Genomic DNA, 23,685 nt, shown 5'->3' on the forward strand with positions numbered 1-23,685 from the left:
GGAGGCGGAGCTTGCAGTGAGCTGAGATCCGGCCACTGCAAGCTCCGCCTCCTGGGTTCACGCCATTCTCCTGCCTCAGCCTCCTACAGGCGTCCACCACCTCGCCCGGCTAGTTTTTTCTATTTTTAGTAGAGACGGGGTTTCACAGTATTAGCCAGGATGGTCTCGATCTCCTGACCTCGTGATCCGCCCGTCTCGGCCTCCCAAAGTGCTGGGATTACAGGCTTGAGCCACCGCGCCCGGCCTACCCAACTAATTTTTAAAAAATTTTTTTAGAGATGGGATTCTCAGTATTTTGCCCAGGCTGGTCTTGAACTCCCAGCCTCAAGTGAGCATCCCACCTTAACCTCCCAAGTCACTGAAAGTCACTGAGATTAGAGGGCCCTATGCCCAGCTACTACTTTTTTTTTTTTTTCTTTTTTTTTTGAGACTGAGTCTCACTCTATTGCCTAGGCTAGAGTGCAGTGGCACAATCTTGGCTCACTGCAACCTCCACCTCCTGGGTTCAAGTGATTCTCCTGCCTCAGCCTCCTGAGTAGCTGGGATTACAGGCACCCACCACCACGCCCAGCTAGTTTTTGTATTCTTAGTAGAGACAGAGTTTCATCATGTTGGCCAGGCTGGTCTCGAACTTCTGACCTTAAGTGATCCACCTGCCTTGGCCTCCCAAAGTGCTAGGATTACAGGCATGAGCCACCGTGCCCAGCCCATACTTTTTTTTTTTAATTGAGATCTAAATAACAGAAGGGCATGCTAACAAGAGAATATTGATTGGCTTTACCCGTGAGACTCACAGTTAGCCCAGATCATAGATGTTCCTGGTCAGCTTGCGTCATGTGTCCTCAGTTGAGTTACTAATGATCCAAGAGTTTATTTCTCCAGAATGGTGTCCCACAAGACAATTGTTTAAGAGGTTGCAGAACACATTCAATGCAAACCAGGGCTTGTAGTGCTGGTGTCACAACTTTTAAACCTTACAAGACCCCAGTAAGTTATTGCAGATCGAGTTGCCACCTGTTTCTAGGATCACAGAAGGTCCCTATAGATCAATCTAGCCTACCCGTTTTACCAGTGAGGAAACCAAGCACCAGGAAAGGACTTGACCATGTTACCCGGTGAGCAAACAGCTGAGTTGACACTGGAAGCTGGGGGCTTGTTTGCCAGTCCATTGTTCACATTATACTCAAGACCATAGGCAGCAGACTGCCCAGGATGCCTCTCTTTCTCCTAGAATCTGTACAAGGAAAGTAAAGATTAAGACACATTTCAGTATCATTTGTTAGGTTCTAGATACCTGAGAGTAACATTGTGGTTTTTCCCTAATGCAGGTAAACAAAGCAAACATCAGTTTCTTGAGGAAACTGGTTCAAAACGGCCCCGAGGTTCACCCAGGAGCAAACTTCATTCAGCAGAGACATACACAGATGAAAAGGTAATCTTTTCCCAATCTAGTTGGATTTAACTACCTTTTCATGGCAAAGTTCACTGTGGTCACACTCAGTCACAGAATGCAATCCAGAATACAGTTTGTGTGACATTTTGGCATGTGGAAAATATCTGTTTAAATTTCCGTGAGCCGAGGTATGTCATTTGCTCTGTTCAGTCATTGAATATACATGAAATTCTCCTTTGTTCGCAGGCTTATAATGTTATTGGATCCAGGAGGACAAAATACCATGGATACTGAAGTCTAAAGCGGATCATTATGGCTGGGCTTGGTGGCTCACACCTGTAATCCCAGCACTTTGGGAGGCTGTGGTCAGATCACTTGAGGCCAGGACTTCAAGACCAGCCTGGCCAACATGGCGAAACCCCTTTTCTACTTAAAATACAAAAATTAGCCAGGCGTGGTGGCGCACGTATGTAGTCCCAGCTACTCAGGAGGCTGAGGCACAAGAATCGCTTGAACCCAGGAGGCAGAGGTTGCAGTGAGCTGAGATCACACCACTGCACTCCAGCCTGGGCAACAGAGCAAGACTCTGTCTCAGAAATACAGTAAATATATAAAGTGGATCATTGCCTGTGTCACCTAGGCTCTCAGGGCTTTTAGCATTTCTAAAATTAGGATATATCTTTTTTCTTTTTTCAAGACAGAGTCTTGCTCTGTCACCCAGGCTGGAGTGCAGTGGCGTAATCTCAACTCACTGCAGCTTCTGCCTCCTGGGTTCAAGCAATTCTCCTGCCTCAGTATCCCGGGTGACTGGGATTACAGGCACCTGCCACTGCACCTGGCTAATTTTTGTATTTTTGGTAGAAACGGGGTTTCACCATGTTGGCCAGGCTGGTCTCGAACTCCTGACCTTGTGATCCACCTGCCTCAGCCTCCCAAAGTGCTGGGATTACAGGCATGAGCCACCGCACCCTGCTGGATATACCTTAAGATCAATTTATCATAGCTTTTTGTTTTTGTTTTTGTTTTTGTTTTTGTTTTTTGATGAGGTCTTACTCTGTCACTCAGGCTGGAGTGCAATGGCACAATCATGGCTCACTGCAGTCTCCACCTCCTGTGCTCAGGTGATTCTCCCACCTTAGCCTCCCAACTAGATGAGATTACAGGCACACACACCCCACCACGCTTGGCTAATTTTTGTATTTTTTGTAGAGACGAGGTCTCACCATATTGCCCAGTCTGGTATCTATCTCTTGGGATCAAGCAGTCCACCCATCTCAGCCCCCCAAAGTGCTGAGATTACAAAAGTGAGTCACCTCACCCACCCTGTCATAGTTTAATAGGGAGCTTTTTTCTTGGCATGTAAAACTACGTGACATTAAAACGGAGGCGTCTTAGGTTTGATGAAATAACATGTTAAACATTGAATCCTGATCTAAAGAGGGAGAAACTTGGTGAGAGAGCTTTGTTTTCACAGATCATGTTTATTGTTGCACATTCAGGTTTTTGAAATATGGAAATCGAGAAAAAATGGCTCAAGAGCTCAAGTATGGTGACATCGTAGAGAGGCACCTCATTGATGGAGATGTGGTGCTATTCAACCGGCAGCCCTCACTGCACAAATTGAGCATTATGGCTCATCTGGTGAGTAGGACTGCTTTTTTAATTTTCCAGCATGTAGAAATTTGCCATGACTGTTCAGTGCTAAACTCTGGACTTCTAAAATTAAAATTGCCTGTTATCTCAAGTTTTCATAACTTTTTTTTTTTTTTTTGAGACAGAGTCTTGCTCTGTCACCCAGGCTGGAGTGCAGTGACACAATCACAGCTCACTGCAACCTTGGCCTCCCAGGCCCAAGCAAGCCTCCCACGTCAGCCTCCAAAGTAGCTGGGACCACGGACATGTGCCACCAAACCTGGCTAATTTTTTTTTTTTTTTTTTTTTTTTTTTTGGGGTTGAGACGGGGGTCTCACTATTTTGCCCAAGCTAGTCTGGAACTCCTGGGCTCAAGTGATCCTCCCTCAGCCTCCCAAAGTTCTGGGATTATAGGCGTGAGCAGCCCCCACACCTGGCCCAAGCTTTTACAACTATTGGTCTCCCTTTTCTCTCACATTTTAGTTTGAGTGAAACTTTTTAATTTCAAGCTTCCTTTTAGTAAGCTTTAATTTTTTTGTATTAAATTTTTAATCTTTGCAATGTAATATTCATACAAAACACTAAGAGAGGATTTAATTGAAAGTGACTAGCATGATTTCACAAAAACATACACATGTATATGTGTTGTGTGCACAAACTTATACAAAATAGGTATGGCAGAAAATGGACTTTTTTTTTTTTTTGGAGACAGTCTCACTCTGTTGCCCAGGCTAGAGTGCGGTGGCACAATCTGGCTCATTGCAGCTTTTACTGCCTCGGCCCAAGGGATCCTCCCACCTCAGCCTTCTGTAGCTAGGACTACAGGCATGTGCCATGATGGCCAGCTCTTCTTTTTGAGACAGAGTCTCACTCTGTTGCGCAGGCAAGATGTGCAGTGGTGCAATCTTGGCTCACAGTAGCCTCTGCCTTCTGGGTTCGAGTGAGTCTCCTGCCTCAGCCTCCCAAGTAGCTGGGGTTACAGGTGCATGCTACCACGCTCCGCTAATTTTTGTATTTTTAATAGAGGCAGGATTTCACCATGTTGGCCTGGCTGGTCTCAAACTCCTGACCTCAGGTGATTCCCCCACCTGGGCCTCCCAAAGTGCTGGGATTACAAACATGAGCCACCGTGCTCAGCCCTTTTTTTTTTTTTTTTTTTTTTTTTTTTTAAAAGTAGAGGTGAGGTCTTGGTGTATTGCCCAGACAGGCTGCAATCTCCTTTGCTCAATGGATCCTCCCAGAGTGCTGGGATTATAGGTATGACCCACTGTGCCCAGCCGGAAAATTGACTTTTAATTAACTTTGCATATTAACTAAGCAACTAAAATGCTTAAAAGATTTTTTCTTTACAGCAGTCCTCCAACTAAGACCTTAAACCATATTTTTTTGGTGATTTAGTTTTGCGACAGCAGCAGTCCCTTTTTCTGGAGATTTAAAATGGAAATGAGACACAGCTTTAATTTGTTCAATATTCATAGATTCTCCTATCTGTAAAGCTGTTAATCCATGAGACTTTGAAAACTGTTTAAGCAGCCTCTTATGGTAATATTGTTTTCTAGATTCATTTTGGGATAGTCTGGACACATTATATCAGTCTGTTTACCTAACAGTAGAAATAACTAAGAAGTAGTTTGTGATTATGGGATTATGATTGTGAGTATGTAGAGCGTTAACTAAAGCCTTCTCTTTCTGGAATGTTTTGCTTGGCTTTGGAACATTACAAAATGTAATTATTAGCTTTTTTTGACTGGCAATGGCACACAGCTGTACCCCCAGCTACTCAGGAGGCTGAGGCAGGAGGATCGCATGAGCCTGGGAGTTCAAGGCTACAGTGTGCTATGATCACACCTATAAATAGCCACTGCACTCCAGCCTGGGCAACATAATGAGACCCTGTCTCCAAAAAAAAAGTAGAAATTTTTTTTGTTTGAAAATTTTGAGGCCAGGTGCGGTGGCTCATGCCTGTAATCCCAGCACTCTGGGAGGCCAAGGCGGGTGGATCACTTGAGGTCAGGAGTTTGAGACCAACCTGGACAACATGATGAAACCCCATCTTTACTAAAATACAAAAAATTAGCCAAGTGTGGTGGCACGTGCCTGTAATCCCAGCTACTCGGGAGGCTGAGGCAGGAGAATCGCTTGAATCCGGGAGACAGAGGTTGCAGTGAGCCGACATTGCGCCATTATATTCCAGCCTGGGTGACAGAACAAAACTGCATCTCAAAAAGAAAGAAAAAGAAAAGTTTCAAATGTACACTAAAGTAGAGAGAATGATCTAATGAACTTACACATTCCCATCCTCTATATGCAATAATTTTCAAGATTTAGCCACACTTGTTTTGTCTTTCCCATTTCTCTTCAATGAACCCACATGTGTGTCAGTTTTCAATATGTATTCAGTTTACGTTTGTAAGAAAAACTTACATAACCACGGTGCTGTAATCATACCTAACAAAACTAACAGTCATCTCTTGGCATTGCCAGGTCCATACCTGGTTCATATTCAGATTTCTCCGTTTGTCTCAAAAATGTTTTTTTGTGGTTTGAGTCAAGATGCAAGCAATGAATTCATTCTAATTAATTCATTTATCATCATTGCCTGTGTTATTTTATTGGGCTACAAAATGGAAGCCCACTTTTTGAATCTATCATTCATTTCACATTTATTATCTAGAATTCTTGTAATGGAAAATACCCCCTTGTTAATTAGGTCTGTTTGCTTGCCCAGAGGTGCAGCTCTTAAAGCAAAAGCAGTGTAAATGGTTAAGTCTTTTTCCTTTATTGTCATTTTGGGTAGTAAGAACTTAGTGCTCTCCTGTGTTTGTGTGCTTAGGAAAAAAAATTTTTTTTTAAAAAAGGACTGGGCACGGTGGCTCATGCCTGTAATCCCAGCACTTTGGGAGGCCAAGGTGGGTGGATCATGAGGTCAGGAGTTCTAGACCAACAGTGAAACCTCATCTCTACTAAAATACAAAAATTAGCCAGGCGTGGTAGTACTCGCCTGTAATCTCAGCTACTCAGGAGACTGAGGCAGGAGAATCGCTTGAACCCAGGAGACAGAGGTTGCAGTGAGCCGAGATCGTGCCATTGCGCTCCAGCCAGGGCAATAGAGTGAGACTCTGTCTCAAATAAAAAAGGGGGTTAGTGCTCAGTAACTTCCAACAAGGTTGGTTGGGGTTTTTTGTTTGTTTTGACTTTCTCTTTTTTCAGTGTCATTATAAACACATGGGTTTTTATTTAGTTAGTGTATTTTAATCAACTTCTGTTAATCTTTTTGATACTTGAAACCATGACATCCTTGGCCAGTAGAAGCCTTCACATTGGTACCTTTGTTGAAATTCACTGCTTTGGTTCAATCTAATAAAGCTTCTCGAATGAGTCTTCTTTTTGTTCTTCTTTTTTTGAGATGGAGTCTCGCTCTATCACCCAGGCTGGGGTGCAATGGCACGATCTTGGCTCACTGCAACCTCCACCTCCTGGGTTCAAGCAGTTCTCCTGCCTCAGCCTCCCGAGTAACCAGGATTACGGGCGTGTGCCACCACGCCTGGCTAATTTTTGTATTTTTAGTAGAGACGGGGTTTCACCATGTTGGCCAGGCTGGGAATAAGTCATAAATGATATATATCACTCAACAGAACATACTGGGAATCTACTTTCTTAAGCCAGTGCCAAGTTTTCCAGGAAATCATTTTTAATGTTTCAAAACGAGGAGCTTTTGGATAAATGCCTAAGTCCTCTTCCTGTTTTGTTTTGTTTTGTTGTGTTGTGTTGTGTTTTGTGTTCCATAGGCCAGGGTCAAGCCCCACCGGACCTTCAGATTTAATGAGTGTGTCTGTACACCCTACAATGCTGACTTTGATGGTGACGAAATGAACCTTCATCTTCCTCAAACAGAAGAAGCTAAAGCAGAGGCCCTTGTTCTGATGGGGGTATGTAGGGTGGCACAGCCCAGCTTTTGCATAACAGCTCCTTGAAAGGAGGCAAAGGGAAACTTATGTGAAAACACCACCACAACTAACAATGCCAAAGAAGTCAGGCTCTTTCTGTTCTTAAACCGACCACTAACTGCCTATATATCTCTCTTTTTATTGGTTTCTTTTGAGCCTTTGAAGAATCTCTCTTGGAAATTATAGTGTATACATGAGTTAGGGTCTGTAACAGATGTGTTGAGGGGATTTTCTGGCCTATAAATATGGATTCTGGGGAGAAAATGTATACATGAGGGCCAGTTATGACAAGGTACGAAAAGAATATATGAATATCCATGTTGGATGTAACCAGGGAAGAAGACGTCCTACCTAAGTAAATTTTCCAGTAGCTGAAGATTCTTTAAGCACCGATACATTTCATTGAACATTTTGAACGGAAACCTTCCTAAAGTGTATTACATGCTTCATCTTCTTAAAGGATGCAGTATTATATGTAATGATAATAACTCTTACCACCATTTTATTTTACACATGCGTAAGGAGTGCCCAGTAGGTGCTTCAGGAGACTGGTGATAGTGAGGCACATGCCTGCTGTTAAGGAGCTTACAGTTGGGCTTTCAGTGTTGGCACAGGCCAGGCGCGGTGGCTCAGGCCTGTAATCCCAGCACTTTGGGAAGCCTAGACAGGTGGTTCACTTGAACTCTGGAGTTCAAGACCAGCCCAGACAACATGGCGAAACTCCATCTCTACAAAAACTACAAAAGTTAGCCAGGTGTGGTGGTGCACACCTGTAGTCCCAGCTACTTGGGAAGCTAAGGTGGGAGGATTGCTTGGGCCCAGGAGGTTGAGGCTGCAGTGAGCTGTGATTGCACCACTGCAGTTCAGCCTGGGCAACAGAGCAAGAGCCTGTCTCAAAAGAAAAAAAAAAAAAAAACCTGTTGGCACCACATGTACTATTCACTCCTGACCCAGCAATAACACAGTGGGACGTGGCACCTGCTGTGTAGGATTCTGCCCTCCTGAACTTCATGATCCCCAGCTAATGAGTATTTAAGAGCTTTAGGCTTTCTTTTTTCAGTATTCCAGCTTCCTATATTAGGAAGTGGTAAGTCTTACAGTTGTAAGTGTCCCTACCTCCAAAAACACTTAACCATTTCTGATGTGATGCTTTTAAACCTGTTTTGGTTTAGGCTTTTAGTATCACATGTGTGGTTTTGGGGTTTTAAGTTGTCTGTATGTTTAGATTTATTTTCTTTATTTTTTCTTTATTTATTATTTTGAGACAGAGTTTTACCCTTGTTGCCCAGGCTGGAGTACAATGGCGTGATCTCGGCTCACCACAACCTCCACCTTCCATGTTCAAGTGATTCTGCTACCTCAGCCTCCCGAGTAGCTGGGATTACAGACATCTGCCACCACGCCTGGCTAATTCTGTTTTTTTTTTTTTTTTTGAGGCGGAGTCTCGCTTTGTCGCCCAGGCTGGAGTGCAGTGGCCGGATCTCGGCTCACTACAAGCTCCGCCTCCTAGGTTCACACCATTCTCCTGCCTCAGCCTCCCGAGTAGCTGGGACTACAGCGCCCGCCACCTCGCCCGGCTAGTTTTTTGTATTTTTCAGTAGAGACGGGGTTTCACCGGGTTAGCCAGGATGGTCTCGATCTCCTGACCTCATGATCCGCCCATCTCGGCCTCCCAAAATGCTGGAATTACAGGCTTGAGCCACCGCGCCCGGCCTAATTCTGTATTTTTAGGAGAGACGGGGTTTCACCACATTTGCCAGGCTGGTCTGGAACTCCCAACCTCAGGCGATCGGCCCACCTCGGCCTCCCAAAGTTCTGGAATTAAAGGCGTGAGCCACTGCGTCTGGCCTTAGATTTATTTTATATAATGAGCATATATTATTTTTGTTACAAAAAGTAATGTTTAGAATGCTGCTAGGAATAATAGCCATCAGCTTGCAACCAACCATTTAGACTTCGCTCTTGACTCTGCCATTGAGGATCCGTACTGTGGACATTGTGTTATAACTACATATTTCATTGGTTACAGATGGCAATAATAAAACAAAGTCTCCAAGGATTTGGGGGTAGAAGAATCCTTAGTTACCATGTGGACAAGTTTCCTCAATTTCCAGTGAGGAAATGCCTATTGTTCTGATTTAGGGTGCTGTTCTTAATGGAGTTCATAGGGCTCTAATTTGGATGTGGCCCCAAATTACCCAGGAGACTTTCTCAAAATTCACAAATCTCAGCCCCTTGCACTCTGCTTCTACCCCTAAACTACCTGTATCCCACTCAGAGAGAGTCTCTAAACCAGGAGTAAGAGCAGTCAGGCAGTGTGCAATAAAGAGGCACATCTGGCTGAACAGCTGTCTCCCACTCTGCTTGAAGGGTCCCTGCTTTGGATAGTGGCTCAGAAGTAGGTGGTAATAGGCGTTTGTCTGAGAGGACCCTGCTTTCTGGATGAAAAGGCCCAGAAAACCCACAAACATGTGCATTTTCATATCAAGATTAGAGCAAATGTACTCTGATACACACAGAGCCTTCTTTACATAAGTTAATTATGTTTTACTACGCAACACCCTTTTTTGCCCAACATAGGCCCTCATTAAATGTTTAATTAAATTCTGTTATTGGATTGATTGTTATTAGAATTTAATGTTTTAACCAAGGGACATTTAACAGTTCTGTCGTTATTGTGGACAAGTGTGAAATTGGTTGACTTCAGAGGTAACAATGCTCCTCATCATTCACAGAAATGAATTTTCTTTGGAGAAGTGCATTTAGTAATAACAATAGGGCTGGGTGCAGTAGCTTATGCCTGTAATACCGGCACTTTGGGAGGCCAAGGCAGGAGGATCAGTTGAGCCCAGGAGTTCGAGACCAGTCTGGGCAACAAAGTAAGACCCCGTCTCCACAAAAAAATGCAAAAGCTTAGCTGGGCATGATGATGTGGGCCTGTAGTCCCAGCTATTTGGGAGGCTGAGCTGGGAGGATTGCTTGAGCCCCACGAGGTTGAGGCTGCAGTGACCTATATTTACACCACTGCACTCTAGCCTGGGCTATAGGCAAGAATCTGTCTCAAAAACAAACAACAATAAAATCTTCTTACATGGGTAGAGTTTTTCATAGAATTCTGAAATAACTTCAGTTAGTATTTCATTTTGGTGTTGGTGGGAACCTCCTAGGTCAATCTTGCTGGTATTTTTTTCTCTTCCTTTGACAGATAAAGGAACTGGGAGTTAGTGACAAAGCTGGGATTCAGACCCCTGGCTTTCATTTCTCAGCCTCATCCTTCTGCTACTCTGTATTTGTTCATAACTATTCAAAAACCTTGCGATTCAGGCTTTGGGCTGCATCATCCGTCCAAGAACAGCTAACTGACTGCGCTTACTTTTCCCACAGACTAAAGCAAATCTTGTAACCCCGAGGAATGGGGAACCACTGATTGCTGCTATTCAGGATTTTCTAACAGGTGGGTTGGTGAAGTTCACTTGAAAGGAGACTTCTGACTGGAACACAGTGTTCTTCGTTCATAGTGATTCATGTGATGACTTGAAAAGCTATTTAATCGCCTGTGTTTAATTTGGATTTTTGTTTACTAAGTTTGATCATGAACCTCCTTGTGTGTTTTTTTTTTTAATTGGTTGGTTATTCATTAATTCAGCAAGTCTTTGGTGAGCTCCTCTCATGGACTGGGCATTTTCTAAACCTAGTGTCTGGCTTAGAGTCTGTCCCCTTTGCCTGGGAATACAGCAGTGAACAAAACAAAGTCATGTTCCTGTGGAGGTAGATCCTAGTTGAAGGAGAAAGCCAGTAAGCGGCTGTTTGTTTTAATTCATGCTGTTGGTCATGGTTCAAGTTTATTTTAAAATTGAAACCTTGCAATATTCTCACAATTTCATTCCTTTTCTTTGTTTTGTGTTGGTCCCTAATGCTTAGGTGCCTATCTCCTCACTCTCAAGGACACTTTCTTTGATCGAGCCAAGGCTTGCCAAATCATTGCTTCAATACTGGTTGGCAAGGATGAGAAAATTAAAGTTCGCCTCCCACCGCCTACGATCCTAAAGGTGTGTGCGGGAGCTGTGTGTCAGTGCACAGGTGTGTGTATGTGTTCGTGTGGGTAGACTGGTGAAGTGAGTGGAACTGTGTTGGTGCCAGGCTCGAGTGCAGTCCCTGGGCCGTCTGGCTTTGTCTACTGAAGGGGGATTGAGACCAGGCTCAGCCCACTGACTCTCAGGCTTCCTCCCATCCCTCAGCCTGTCACCCTGTGGACCGGAAAGCAGATCTTCAGTGTCATCCTCAGGCCTAGCGATGACAATCCAGTGAGGGCCAACCTGCGAACCAAGGGCAAGCAGTACTGTGGCAAAGGGGAAGATCTCTGTGCCAATGATTCCTGTGAGTGGATGGAACTCGGGTGGGGAGGAGGAAGGACGGGACAGAAAAGCAAGTGGCTGGTTGTCAGTTTTGCTGGTACCTTCACTTAGCAAGCAAATTCAGTGTTTCTCTAAGCCTTAGGTGGAAAGTTTATTCTTCAGGAAAACGTAGCTGGTATTTCTTCTCTCAGATGTAATTCCCCATTTCTCTTAAAAGTAGAGATCATGTAGACACGTGACACAATAGTTAGAATGTTCTCTCTAAATGTGTTTTGTCTTAAGTGACTAGTTTTTGTCACTTAGTACAGTTTGTCTTTATTTTGTCATCTTTTTTTTTTTTTGGTCATCAACAAGGATTTTATTATTTAAGGCTTTTTTTTTTTTTTTTTTTTTTTTTTTTTTGAGAGAGAGCCTCGTTCTGTCTCCCAGGCTGGAATGCAGTGGCGCAATCTGAACTGACTGCAACTTCCGCCTACTGGGTTCAAGCGATCCTCCTGCCTCAGCCTCCCATGTAGCTTGGATTACAGGCACCCACCAACATGCCTGGCTTATTTTTGTGTTTTTAGTAGAGACAGGGTTTCACCATGTTGGCCAGGCTGGTCTTGAACTCCTGACCTCAAGTGATCTACCTTGCCCTCCCAAAGTCCTGGGATTATAGGCATGAACCACTGCACCCAGCCTGGATTGATTTTTTTTTTTTTTTTTTTTTTTTAAGACGAACAGGTTCTCCCTATGTTGTCCAGGTTGGTCTCGAACTCCTAGGCTCAAGCAATCCTCCCACCTCAGCCTCCCAAAGTGCTGGGATTACAGTTGTGAGCCAGCACACCCAGCCAGGGAAAGAATTTACATGCAGGTCATCTGAGTCCGTCTAAACCAGTTCAACCCGAAGTGCAGTCCACAGAGCACTGCTGTTTAGCCAGCATCCATTGAGTTACTTTCTGACGTGAGCACGTTAGCTCACCCAGACCACTACCAAGCAGTTCCCCAGCAGCCTAGTTTGAGTAGCACTGATGTAGAATGGGCTTTGCTAGCGAGACCTCGGGACTAGAAATGGAACTCCAGGACTCTACTAAAGAACTGAATTGCAGATTCTTCTGAAGGTCAGGATTTCTGCTGTCTTCTAATGAAGAGCAAATGTTTTGAAGGGCACTGATACTCCTCAGGCTTATTTCTTTGGAAATATGCTCTCTGATCTTTAAAATACTTCAGCTTCTTGTTTTAGACTATATTTTGTTTCTTTTTGGATATGAATTTCATTTTGTTGTTGTATAGGCTGTACATGATGGTACCTTTGTTCATTTTTAATATATGAGTAACAAATTGTTTACAGTTTATAGAGCACTTCACTGTATGTTATCTCATCTGATGCTCAAAATATCCCATAACATAAAGATAACAAGTGCCTGATACTGTTACCCACAGTTCACATGAGGAGAGTGAGGGTCAACTGGTATATTTCAGGGTTAGGACTACACACTAACTGGAGTTTTTTGTTTGTTTGTTTTTGTTTTTTTTTTTTTGAGACAGAGTCTCGCTCTGTCGCCCAGGCTGGAGTGCAGTGGCCGGATCTCAGCTCACTGCAAGCTCCGCCTCCCGGGTTCACGCCATTCTCCCGCCTCAGCCTCCCGAGTAGCTGGGACTACAGGCATCCACCACCTCGCCCGGCTAGTTTTTTGTATTTTTTAGTAGAGATGCGGTTTCACCGTGTTAGCCATAATGGTCTCGATCTCCTGACCTCGTGATCCGCCCGTCTTGGCCTCCCAAAGTGCTGAGATTACAGGCTTGAGCCACCGCGCCCGGCCTTGGAGTTTTTATATTTTTCAAAAATTCCCAGGTTTTCCTTCAGCCGCCACCCCCCCCCAAAAAAAAAGAAAAAAAAAACTTTGAGAAGAATTTCTATTTGTTTTGCTTTAACTGTCAGTATGGGAACATATTTTCTCAATTGTCTCAAATTCATTTTGGAATTAAAGCAAAGTAATAAATAATTGTTTGTCTAAATATATAATCATTCTTCCAGATGTTACAATTCAGAACAGTGAGTTGATGAGTGGCAGCATGGACAAAGGAACCCTAGGGTCAGGATCCAAGAACAATATTTTTTACATTTTGCTGCGAGACTGGGGACAGAATGAAGCTGCGGATGCCATGTCACGGCTCGCCAGGCTGGCTCCTGTCTACCTGTGTGAGTATCTCAGCATCCTCCTTTTAGTTAAAGCTGTAATTGTTACAGTCTTAAGGGTTTATGTTATTTTGTTCTTTTATTGCCATTTCATCCCCACCACACATATACACACAGAAAAAGATACTTGTTCCAGGCTAAATCATGTGTGCTGTTATTAACGAAATTAACTCTACTGAATAGTTTCACAACAGATTTGAATTTGCTTTTCAGTTCTCTTCTCAAAACCAGCAGTAACTCCCTACCGTCTTCCAGACAGGGTTAGGTTATAAAACATCCTTAATGGGCTGCTTCCAAGATACCTGTGGAAGCACTAGAACACTTGGGGCTGTCCATGATTCAGTTCTCCAGAATTACTCAGTGTTTGCCTACTGTGCTTTCACTGCTCTATTTTGTTTGTTTGTTTGCTCATGCTTTGAGTGTGCCATGTGTCAAGTGATGTTTGCATGCCCCAGAAATCTGTATTCCACTGTTACACTTGCCTGGGTATACAATTTTAGATTGAAAATTATTTTCCCTCAGAATTTTGAAGGTACTGCTCTACTTTCTTCCTGTTTTCAGAGTTGTTGTTAATGGGTATTGTCAATCTTATTCTCCAGTTTTTGTATTTGATTTTTTTTTTTTTTTTTTTTAAGATAGGGTCTTGTCGGCCGGGCGCGGTGGCTCAAGCCTGTAATCCCAGCACTTTGGGGGGCCGAGACGGGCGGATCACAAGGTCAGGAGATCTAGACCATCCTGGCTAACACGGTGAAACCCTGTCTCTACTAAACACATACAAAAAACTAGCCGGGCGAGGTGGCGGGCGCCTGTAGTCCCAGCTACTCGGGAGGCTGAGGCAGGAGAATGGCGGGAACCCGGGAGGCGGAGCTTGCAGTGAGCTGAGACCCGGCCACAGCACTCCAGCCTGGGTGACAGAGCAAGACTCCGTCTCAAAAAAAAAAAAAAAAAAAAAAAGATAGGGTCTTGCTCTGTCACTCAGGCTGGAGTGCAGTAGTGTGATCTTGGCTCTCTGCAGCCTCTGGCGCAGCTGGAACTACAGGCACGTGCCACCATGCCCAACTAAGTTTTGTAGAAATGAAGTCTTACTATGTTGCCCAGGCTGGTCTTGAACTCCTGGGCTCAAGTGATCCACCTGCCTCCGCCTCCCAAAGTACTAGGCTTACAGGCATAAGCCACCATACCTGGCCCTTGAATTGTTTTTTTCATTCTAGAAACTTTCAGAATCCTCTCTTCTCACTCTGAAAGTTCACAACAATGTACCTTTGATGTGGGTCTTTTTTCATTCATTGTGCTAAGCACCCAGTAATCTCTTTTAATCTGCAACTGTGTGTCCTTCCATTCTGGAAATTTTCTTACGTTATTTATTTAATAATTTTCTCTCTTTTACTTTCTCTGTTCTTTCTTTTTGGAATTTCTGTTAATTACATATTAGAACTCCTAGATTAATTATCTAATTATCTTCTGTTTGCCATTTCTTTATTCTAGATTCACTTTATCTTTTAATACTTCCATTGATTTTTAAAATTTTATCACTATTATGTATTTAATTTCCAATACTATTTTTCAGTATTCCTCTTCACAGGCAGTGTTTTGTTTTGTTTCTTTTTTTTTTTTTTTTTTTTTTTTGAGGCGGAGTCTTCACTCTGTCGCCAGGCTGGAGTGCAGTGGCACCATCTCGGCTCACTGCAAGCTCCGCCTCCCGGGTTCGCGCCATTCTCCTGCCTCAGCCTCCGGAGTAGCTGGGACTACAGGCGCCCGCCACCGCGCCCGGCTAATTTTTTGTATTTTAGTAGAGACGGGGTTTCACCGTGTTAGCCAGGATGGTCTCGATCTCCTGACCTCGTGATCCGCCCGCCTCGGCCTCCCAAAGTGCAGGGATTACAGGCATGAGCCACCGCGCCCGGCCTTTTTTTTTTTGAGACGGAGTCTTGCTCGGTCACCAGGCTGGAGTGCTGTGACGCGATCTCGGCTCGCTGCAACCTCCGCCTCTCGGGTTCAAGTGATTCTCCTGCCTCAGCCTCCCGAGTACCTGGGACTACAGGTGCCTACCACCATACCCGGCTAATTTTTGTGTTTTTAGTAGAGACGGGGTTTCACCGTGTTGGCCAGGCTGGTCTCGAACTCCTGACCTCAGGTAATCCACCCACCTCAGCCTCCTAGAGTGCTAGGATTACAGGCATGAGCCGCTGCGCCCGGCCTGTTTTGTTTTTAAAGCTTTCTTGTTTTGATACCTGAATGTATCTTCTCTGATCACACTGAGATAATAATCATAGTTTTATTATATTGGCTTCCTGAATTTTCTGTGTCCTTTTAGTTTCCTTTTCCTGAGCAAAGAAGACAAAAGAAGTCTTTTGTCTTCCATGTTAAAATCTTTCCTCAAATATCTGGTGGTCCTTCAGGAGTAAGGACTGAAACACTGATTGGAAATGGAGCTGACTGGTTGATGGTCCTCTCAGTTTTTTTATTGAGGAAAAAAATCTTTTATTGAGGGGCTACCAAATATCCTTATTCATAACACTTTTCTCTAGGGAAGCTTGATTTCCCAGAGATGTCTTTTGCAGTCTCCATCTCCTAACTTAGGGTAGAGACCTGGCTACTGGGATTCCGGGAGCTGACAGGGAATCAGGCTTAGGGTTCTCAAGCATGGAATATACCGACTTTCTCTCAGTGCTCTTGTTTACAGTTATTTCATCTGCCTGGTATCTCCAGACCCAGAGCCTCTCTGATTCCATTTCGCTGGGAGTGAACTCCCATCTCCTACAGGACTAAGGGCCTGGAGCCTTCCTTATACAGACTTTCCACTAGGTTTCCTTGTTCCCAGCACATTCATCATCTCCAGCATTTGCAGAACCTAATGATCTCATTTCTGAGCCTTTCCAGGCCCATTAATCCTCTCGTCTACAGGTACTTATTGGTCATACCTTCCTATCCTGCTAAGCCAGAAGCCATCGTTCACTCACTTTATTTCTACATACAGTATACTGTGGCTAGGATCGATGATGGCACCTAGTTCCATCAAAGGTGTAGAATACTTTGTGTGTGTGTGTGTGTGTGTGTATGTGTGTGACTCAGGGTCTTGCTCTTGTTGCCCAGGCTGGAGCGCAGTGATGTGATTATGGCTCATTGCAACCTCCACCTCCCAAGTAGCTGGGACTACTGGCATGTGCCACCATGCCCAGCTAATTTTTTAAGGTTTTTGTAGAGATGAGGCTGATCGCAAACATCTGGGCTCAAGTGAGCCTCCTGCCTCAGCCCCCGAAAGTGCTAGGATTATAGGCCTGAGCCCCTGCACCCAGCCCTCAGGCCACACTTTAGAGTTTAATGTCACTCTGCTTTGGATAATAGTTGGATACAGTATTGTGTTTCCCCACCAGTTCGTAAGGTCTCGGAGAGAAGTCAGTTGAGTCTTAGTCATTTGTGTAACTCCCTAATGACTGAGAAAGAAAGCCATTATTTAACTGAATTGTGATGAATTCTGTGAAGATATAAACTTTTTTATACTTTAAACTGTACATAGTTTATATATAGTACAAACTGTATCTAGCAGGCATAAACTATATTTAGTAGGTTTACAGAGTCTCATTTATGGCCCTTTCTTCCTGCTCTACCAACTCTACAGCTAACCGTGGTTTCTCAATTGGGATCGGTGATGTCACACCTGGCCAAGGACTGCTAAAGGCCAAGTATGAGTTGCTGAATGCCGGCTACAAGAAATGTGATGAGTACATCGAAGCCCTGAACACGGGCAAGCTGCAGCAGCAGCCTGGCTGCACTGCTGAGGAGACCCTGGAGGTGAGCCCGGCCCTTTGGTTCAGGGTCGCCCCTTTCTGTGCACAGTGGCTAAGGTGGTGCCCTCTGGGGTTGGGCTGAGCCCTGAAGAGAGGTAGCAAAGGAGTGGGCAAGTCAAGGTAGTGGCGTCTGTCCTGTTGGGGCCCTGGGCTCACTGTGTGTATCCTCATTTGTTTCCTGAGGGTAGGGCCTTTCATCAGATCCTCATGTCCCTCCTAGCTTTCACATCCAGGTGGTGAAAACATGGCTATCTGTTCATTCAGCCACACGGGGTTGCTCTTGTTCTGGTGGCACACTCAGGTCCCTTCTCTAACTGGTACTTGAGTGCTCCTGCCTTTTCTATTTTCAGCATCCTTCAAGTAGAAACTGACACCACAGCTCTTTGGTTTTTGGGGGTTTGGTTTGTTTTTGTTTTTGTTTTTGTTTGAGACTGAGTCTCGTTCTTCATAGTTTTATGAAGCACTCCAGTATGATCTTGGCTCACTGCAACGGCTGACTCCCTGGTTCAAGTGATTCTCCTGCCTCACCCTCCCGAGTAGCTGGGATTACAGGCACATGCCACCACGACCAGCTAATTTTTGTATTTTTAGTAGACACGGGGTTTCATCATGTTGGCCAGGCTGTTCTCGAACTCCTGACCTCAAGTGATCCACCCGCCTCAGCCTCCCAAAGTACTGGGATTACAGGTGTGAGACACCATGCCCAGCCAGTTTTTTTCTTGTTGTTGTTTTGTTTTAAGATGGAGTCTCACTCTGTCACCCAGGTGGAGTGCAGTGGTTCAATCTCAGCTCACTGGAACCTCTACCTCCTGGGTGCAAGCAGTTATCCCTGCCTCAACATCCTGAGTAGCTGGGATTACAGGCACCCACCACCACGCTCAGCTAAATTTTTTTTGTATTTTTAGTAGGGCCGGGGTTTTGTCATGTTGGCCTGGTCTCGAACTCCTGACCTCAGGTGATCCACCCACCTCGGCCTCCCAAAGTGCTGTAATTACAGACATGAGCCACCGCGCCCAGCCTCACCACAGCTCTTTGAATGTATGGTCTTTGAAAGAGACTTGGATGCAGAAGAGGGAGAATTCATGTCTGATAGTCACATCCCCAGTCTGCTGCCCCTCATTTGAAACTATTTTAGCTAAGATCTCAACCAGCATGGGTCAGAATCAGAATCACCACCAGCCTGTGAGAACCTGAAACTCCCTGAACAACCCAGGTCAGCAGTCTGAGTGCACCAGGCTTTCGCCTGGCCATCTTCTGCCTCACCGATAACCTGTGGCACTGAGCTCTGACTCACCTGAGTGTGGAAGAAAGGCTGTTTAAGCACTGGGAAGTTTTCTGGTGAAATACATTTTCTAAAGCAGGGAGAAACCAGAATTGTGTGAGGTATTTACCATTAGCTCATTCTTAATCTTACTTTCGCTGAGTCTTAAAGAGGGAGAAAAGGATATCCCTCACTGGTACCTCCTGGAAAATTACTTGAGGCCTCGGCAGCAGCAATTTTTCATGGAACCAGACTCCTAACTGATTCAGCATCCTAGTTTGTAAGTTGAGGAGTAACTGTGCGGATGAGCTCATGAGCCGGAATATTCTTGTGAAGTCACCTCATCACATGCCTAGCTTGTGGACATTCAGATGTGTGCCTGGCAAGAATAAGTAGAAAGACAAATTTACAAACAGTGCAAGCAATTCTCTTTTACATACCACATATTATCTTATACATTCGTATGGGGTGCATGTGTGTGTCCACACAGCTATTTATATACAGATATTTTGTTGGATAGCATACACAAAGCCATACATTCTACCTTATGGGCCATTTAAAGGAGTTTTCAAGTTTTTATTACTGTCAATTTTAGGCCAGGCTTGGTGGCTTATGCCTATAATCAAGGCAGGAAGATCCCTTGAGGCCAGGAGTTCAAGACAAACCTGGGCAGCATAGCAAGACCCCATCTCTACAAAAAAAAATCTAAAAATTAGCCAGGCCTGGTAGGGACATATACCTGTAGTTCTAGCTACTCAGGGGTCTGGGTCAGGAGGATCTCTTGAGCCTGGGAGTTTGAGGCTGCAGTGAGCTGTGATTATGCCATTGTACACCAGCCTCAGCAACAGAGTAAGATCCTGTCTCTAACAAAAACAAAAAAAAGAAAAACTTTTTGCCTTCTGCACCGATTTTAGAACCTTGTAGAAGATGCACATGTTCATATAGCCAGAGCATTTTCCTCCTCTAAGGTTCTGAAACATTTATTGATCGGAAATCGGGCATCTTGCCTCAGTATTTTCAAATTTCTTTAAATGTTAGATTGAACATTTGTAATCCACAGAGGCAATGAGGACAACCCACCAAGGATCTCCTTTTCTCCCACTAGGCACTGATCCTGAAGGAGCTGTCTGTGATCCGTGACCACGCCGGCAGCGCTTGCCTCCGGGAGCTGGACAAGAGCAACAGCCCCCTCACCATGGCTCTGTGTGGCTCCAAAGGTGTGCATGCCCCTCTCTCTCCTGCTGGCAGTGTGTTCTCCGTACAGGCTGTTTGGCTCCAGAAAATGTGATAGTCACAACTCCAAACAGGCATTTCATTTATTTAAGGGGATCTTTTTAAATCAGGGAGACTTAATTATTTGCATTTTGGGAAATTTAACTGCTTCGGAGGAACTTGTTGGTAATGTGTGTGGATTCTGAGTTTGAGGGTGCTTTGAGCAAACGTGGTCTTTAAAAAAATATGAGGCCACATGCAGTGGTTCATGCCTATAATCCCAGCACTTTGGGAGGCCGAGGCCCATGGATTGCTTGAGCCCAGGAGTTCGAGTTCAGCCTGGGCAATATGCTGAAACCGCGTCTCTATAAAAAAATACAAAAAAAAAATTAGCTGGGCATGGTGACTTGTGCCTGTCATCCCAGCTACTCAGGAGGCTAACGTGGGAGGATCACTTGAGCCCGGCAAGTCAGGCAGGTTGAAGAAGAAAGAAAGCCAGGGATTTTTTAATGTACTTAATGATGTGGCAGAATTCTTTAATTTTGTAGATACTGAGGCCCTCAAAGCATTTGGTTTTATGATAATACATTCAATTCAACACCTCTGCGCTTCTATTTCTGTACACTTTTTTTTTTTAACAGGATAAAGTCCAGTCTCTTTAACTTTGCTGCCTTTCACCCCATTGCTCTCCTGCTTCCTGCCCTCAGGACATAGCCCACACTTTCCCATTTCTCTGTCTTTGCTTCCCACTTTCCCACCCACTTTGGAATTCCTCCCCCTCTCCCTTTATGTCCAAATCATAATGTCCTCCAGGAGTCCAACCTGGACTTGCTGAAGCGTCCTTGAAGACTCGCCTGTCACTTCCCCAGCCTTTCCTCCAACCCACATATGCTCCTGGCTCCTCTCGCCCCCATTCCGCCTTTCTTGGGTTCCTGACAGCTCCTTGTTGTCTTGATTGTATTTCTGTCTTCTACTGTTCCAGGACCATGACCTTGTTGAGCATAAGGGCCTATTCCTGTTTTACCCTTCCGTTCTGCATGCACTTCAATTAGTGTCATTTTGGTAAATGAATGTTACATTTCTGGCCCATGTCCCCAGGTTCCTTCATTAACATATCACAGATGATTGCCTGTGTGGGACAGCAGGCCATCAGTGGCTCTCGAGTGCCAGATGGCTTTGAAAACAGGTCCTTGCCTCACTTTGAAAAACACTCAAAGGTAAGCGGTAGCAGATCAGGTAGAACTATGAAGACCTCTTCATGTACACTTCCCTCCAAGGAACACAGCCTATTCAGATCAAAGACTATTGGCCATTTTTTTTTTTTTTTGCCATTTTATTAAGATACACTTCTGGCCAGGCACAGTATCTCATGCCTGAAATCCTAGCACTTTGGGAGGCCAAGGCGAGAGGACTGCTTGAGGCCAGGAGTTCGTCTGGCCAACATAGCAAGACCCCATCTCTACAAATAAATACATATATATATACTTCATATGTAATTATTACAATTATACTTCATATGTAATTTACCCATGTGAGGCATACAGTTCAGTGATTGTTAATATATTCACAGAGCTGTGCAGCCATCACTATAATCTACTTTTAGAACATTTTCAGTGCCCAGAATGAAACCCTGTAGATATTAACAATGCACGGTTATGTTTTGGAGGCGGGCAGGTCTGGCCCACAGGAAGGATGTGTTGAAGGTGTCATTTCCCAGGGAACGGGCAGGCAGCCTCCATCCACAGGGTGTCCTCTGAGGTCCTTGACTGCTTGCCTACTTTAAGGAGAGCAGCCGGATCTTAGGTTTCCCTCTCCTGTGCCACTTGCCTGCCACTGGCACCAGCACCAGCCCGGGCTGGGCCCTCATTCTCCTTGTCCCTGGTATAAAGTATTTCTCCGTCAGGAAAGGGCATAGAAAGCCTGCCATTTCGTGAGAATATACTGGCCAGGTATTTATAGTCTCAAGGTGGGGCATTTTCTGTTTTGAGTGGATTTCAGAATCGTGAGCCTTGAACTGTTTTTGTTTGATTTTTCTTTTTTCTACCTCTCTTTAGCTCCCAGCTGCCAAAGGCTTTGTGGCTAATAGCTTTTATTCTGGTTTGACACCAACTGAGTTTTTCTTCCACACAATGGCCGGCCGGGAAGGTCTAGTCGACACGGCTGTAAAGACAGCTGAAACAGGATACATGCAGGTAACCTGAAGAAATGTAGGCCATTAGCAACAGAGCAAGACAGGGCTCTGTGGGTTTTGACTACTGAGTGTTTGCATGTTTTGCACATGAGCTGTAAGGTATATAGTCTTGGGTTAAATTTAAAAGGAAAAAATTAGAAAGGTAGATGCCCTGGAAATGAACAACCAAAAAAACGTAGTGTGTTCCAAATCATCTTATGATGATCAAGACCAGGCCAGAGCCACACATAGCAAAGCGCTGTTAGAGGAGAACGTGACTGGAAGTACATTGTGGGACATGTCATTCAACCTCACTAAGCCTTGCTTTACTAACACGTGACAATGAGGGTTATTGCGAGGCCTCTGCCTCTCTCTTTGCAACTATTTATGTAACTCATTATTAATATCATTCTAATTAACTCTAATGACCTATTCCAGTGCTTGCTGCAGGGCTTCTATGCTTAGAAGGAAAGCATTTCCCCAGAGAGTGTATAGCTCTGAGATAATAGACTCTGGGGCACAGGGCTAAACTAGAGGCTTCTCAGCATTTATGCTTCTCAAACTTTGCCACAAAAGTACCCCTAATGACCAAGGAGTGAAAAATACGTCTTCTTATGTTCTTCCATAAGACCACAGGCAAAAGATGACTTTTCAGTCCCTGTACTCCCTACTCAACAATTTGTTCATTTTTTTTTTTTTTTTTTTTTTTTTTTTGAGACGGAGTCTCGCTCTGCCGCCCAGGCTGGAGTGCAGTGGCCGGATCTCAGCTCACTGCAAGCTCCGCCTCCCGGGTTCACGCCATTCTCCTGCCTCAGCCTCCCGAGTAGCTGGGACTACAGGCGCCCGCCACCTCGCCCGGCTAGTTTTTTGTATTTTTTTAGTAGAGACGGGGTTTCACTGTGTTAGCCAGGATGGTCTCGATCTCCTGACCTCATGATCCGCCCGTCTCGGCCTCCCAAAGTGCTGGGATTACAGGCTTGAGCCACCGCGCCCGGCCCAATTTGTTCATTTTTTTAAGTAATGTTTTTGACTACTTAAAACACCAGATAAAGTCAACGCTGCAAGTTGCTGGGCCATGAAGTTGCTGTAGCTTTGTATCTTCTCTCTCGCTATTGTGGAAGCATGGCCCTTTGCAAGCAGGAAAACCAGGGTAGATAAACCAGAGATGTGAATGAGTGGGCCAGAACAAACACTGTGATTAGTGTGACAGTGAACACCTATTTCCAAATCAGTAGATGCCTATTTCCATCATCTCTCCTGTACCTCGTGTATCATCGTCTGATACTTTTAATCATCTTTTTTTGTGTGTCATTCACAGAATACAATTAATCATCTTTCGAAGGGAAATTGCCCTTCAGTGTTGGAGCATGCTGCTTTTGTCAGAAACTCAACAGACTGTGAAATACTTTTACCACTCTTGCCATAATGTGTGTTTTGACTTAATTTTTTTGTCTTTACTTTTTGAATTAGAGAGTATGACTTTGCCAGAGCAGTGTGTTAACGTAAACCAAATTAGTTCTGGCATAAGGGATTTTTGTTTTGAAGTTGCCTAGAGGAAGATTCCTTTCTCTTTAATTCACTGAGCCACCATAGCATTGCTGGCTGGAGTGTTCAGCTGGTGGACGGTTCTCCCTAAGCAGATTTGAGAAGCCATTGCTGCCTGCTGGTTCTAACACAATACTGTTCCTGTTCTCTCTTCTTCCCCCTCTGTCCCAGAAGAGGGCCTGCACCTGATCCTTTGTAATTCA

The 23,685-nt window shown here is 44.5% G+C and overlaps 1 protein-coding gene across 1 annotated transcript in view; it reads left to right on the forward strand.

Annotated features, from left to right (window-relative positions):
• POLR3A (RNA polymerase III subunit A) overlaps positions 1-23,685 on the forward strand; it is a 53,790-nt gene that overhangs the window by 8,538 nt on the left and 21,567 nt on the right. Inside the window, exons 9-19 of the mRNA XM_025397393.1 lie at positions 1,329-1,432; positions 2,893-3,034; positions 6,814-6,954; positions 10,357-10,426; positions 10,894-11,021; positions 11,211-11,349; positions 13,345-13,509; positions 17,126-17,298; positions 19,661-19,772; positions 20,866-20,984; positions 21,822-21,959. Of these exons, the coding sequence (XP_025253178.1) occupies positions 1,329-1,432; positions 2,893-3,034; positions 6,814-6,954; positions 10,357-10,426; positions 10,894-11,021; positions 11,211-11,349; positions 13,345-13,509; positions 17,126-17,298; positions 19,661-19,772; positions 20,866-20,984; positions 21,822-21,959 (1,431 nt within the window). The remainder of the gene's footprint in view (positions 1-1,328; positions 1,433-2,892; positions 3,035-6,813; positions 6,955-10,356; positions 10,427-10,893; positions 11,022-11,210; positions 11,350-13,344; positions 13,510-17,125; positions 17,299-19,660; positions 19,773-20,865; positions 20,985-21,821; positions 21,960-23,685) is intronic.

This window comes from Theropithecus gelada, chromosome 9, assembly GCF_003255815.1.
Source record: "Theropithecus gelada isolate Dixy chromosome 9, Tgel_1.0, whole genome shotgun sequence".
Classification (NCBI taxonomy): domain Eukaryota; kingdom Metazoa; phylum Chordata; class Mammalia; order Primates; family Cercopithecidae; genus Theropithecus; species Theropithecus gelada.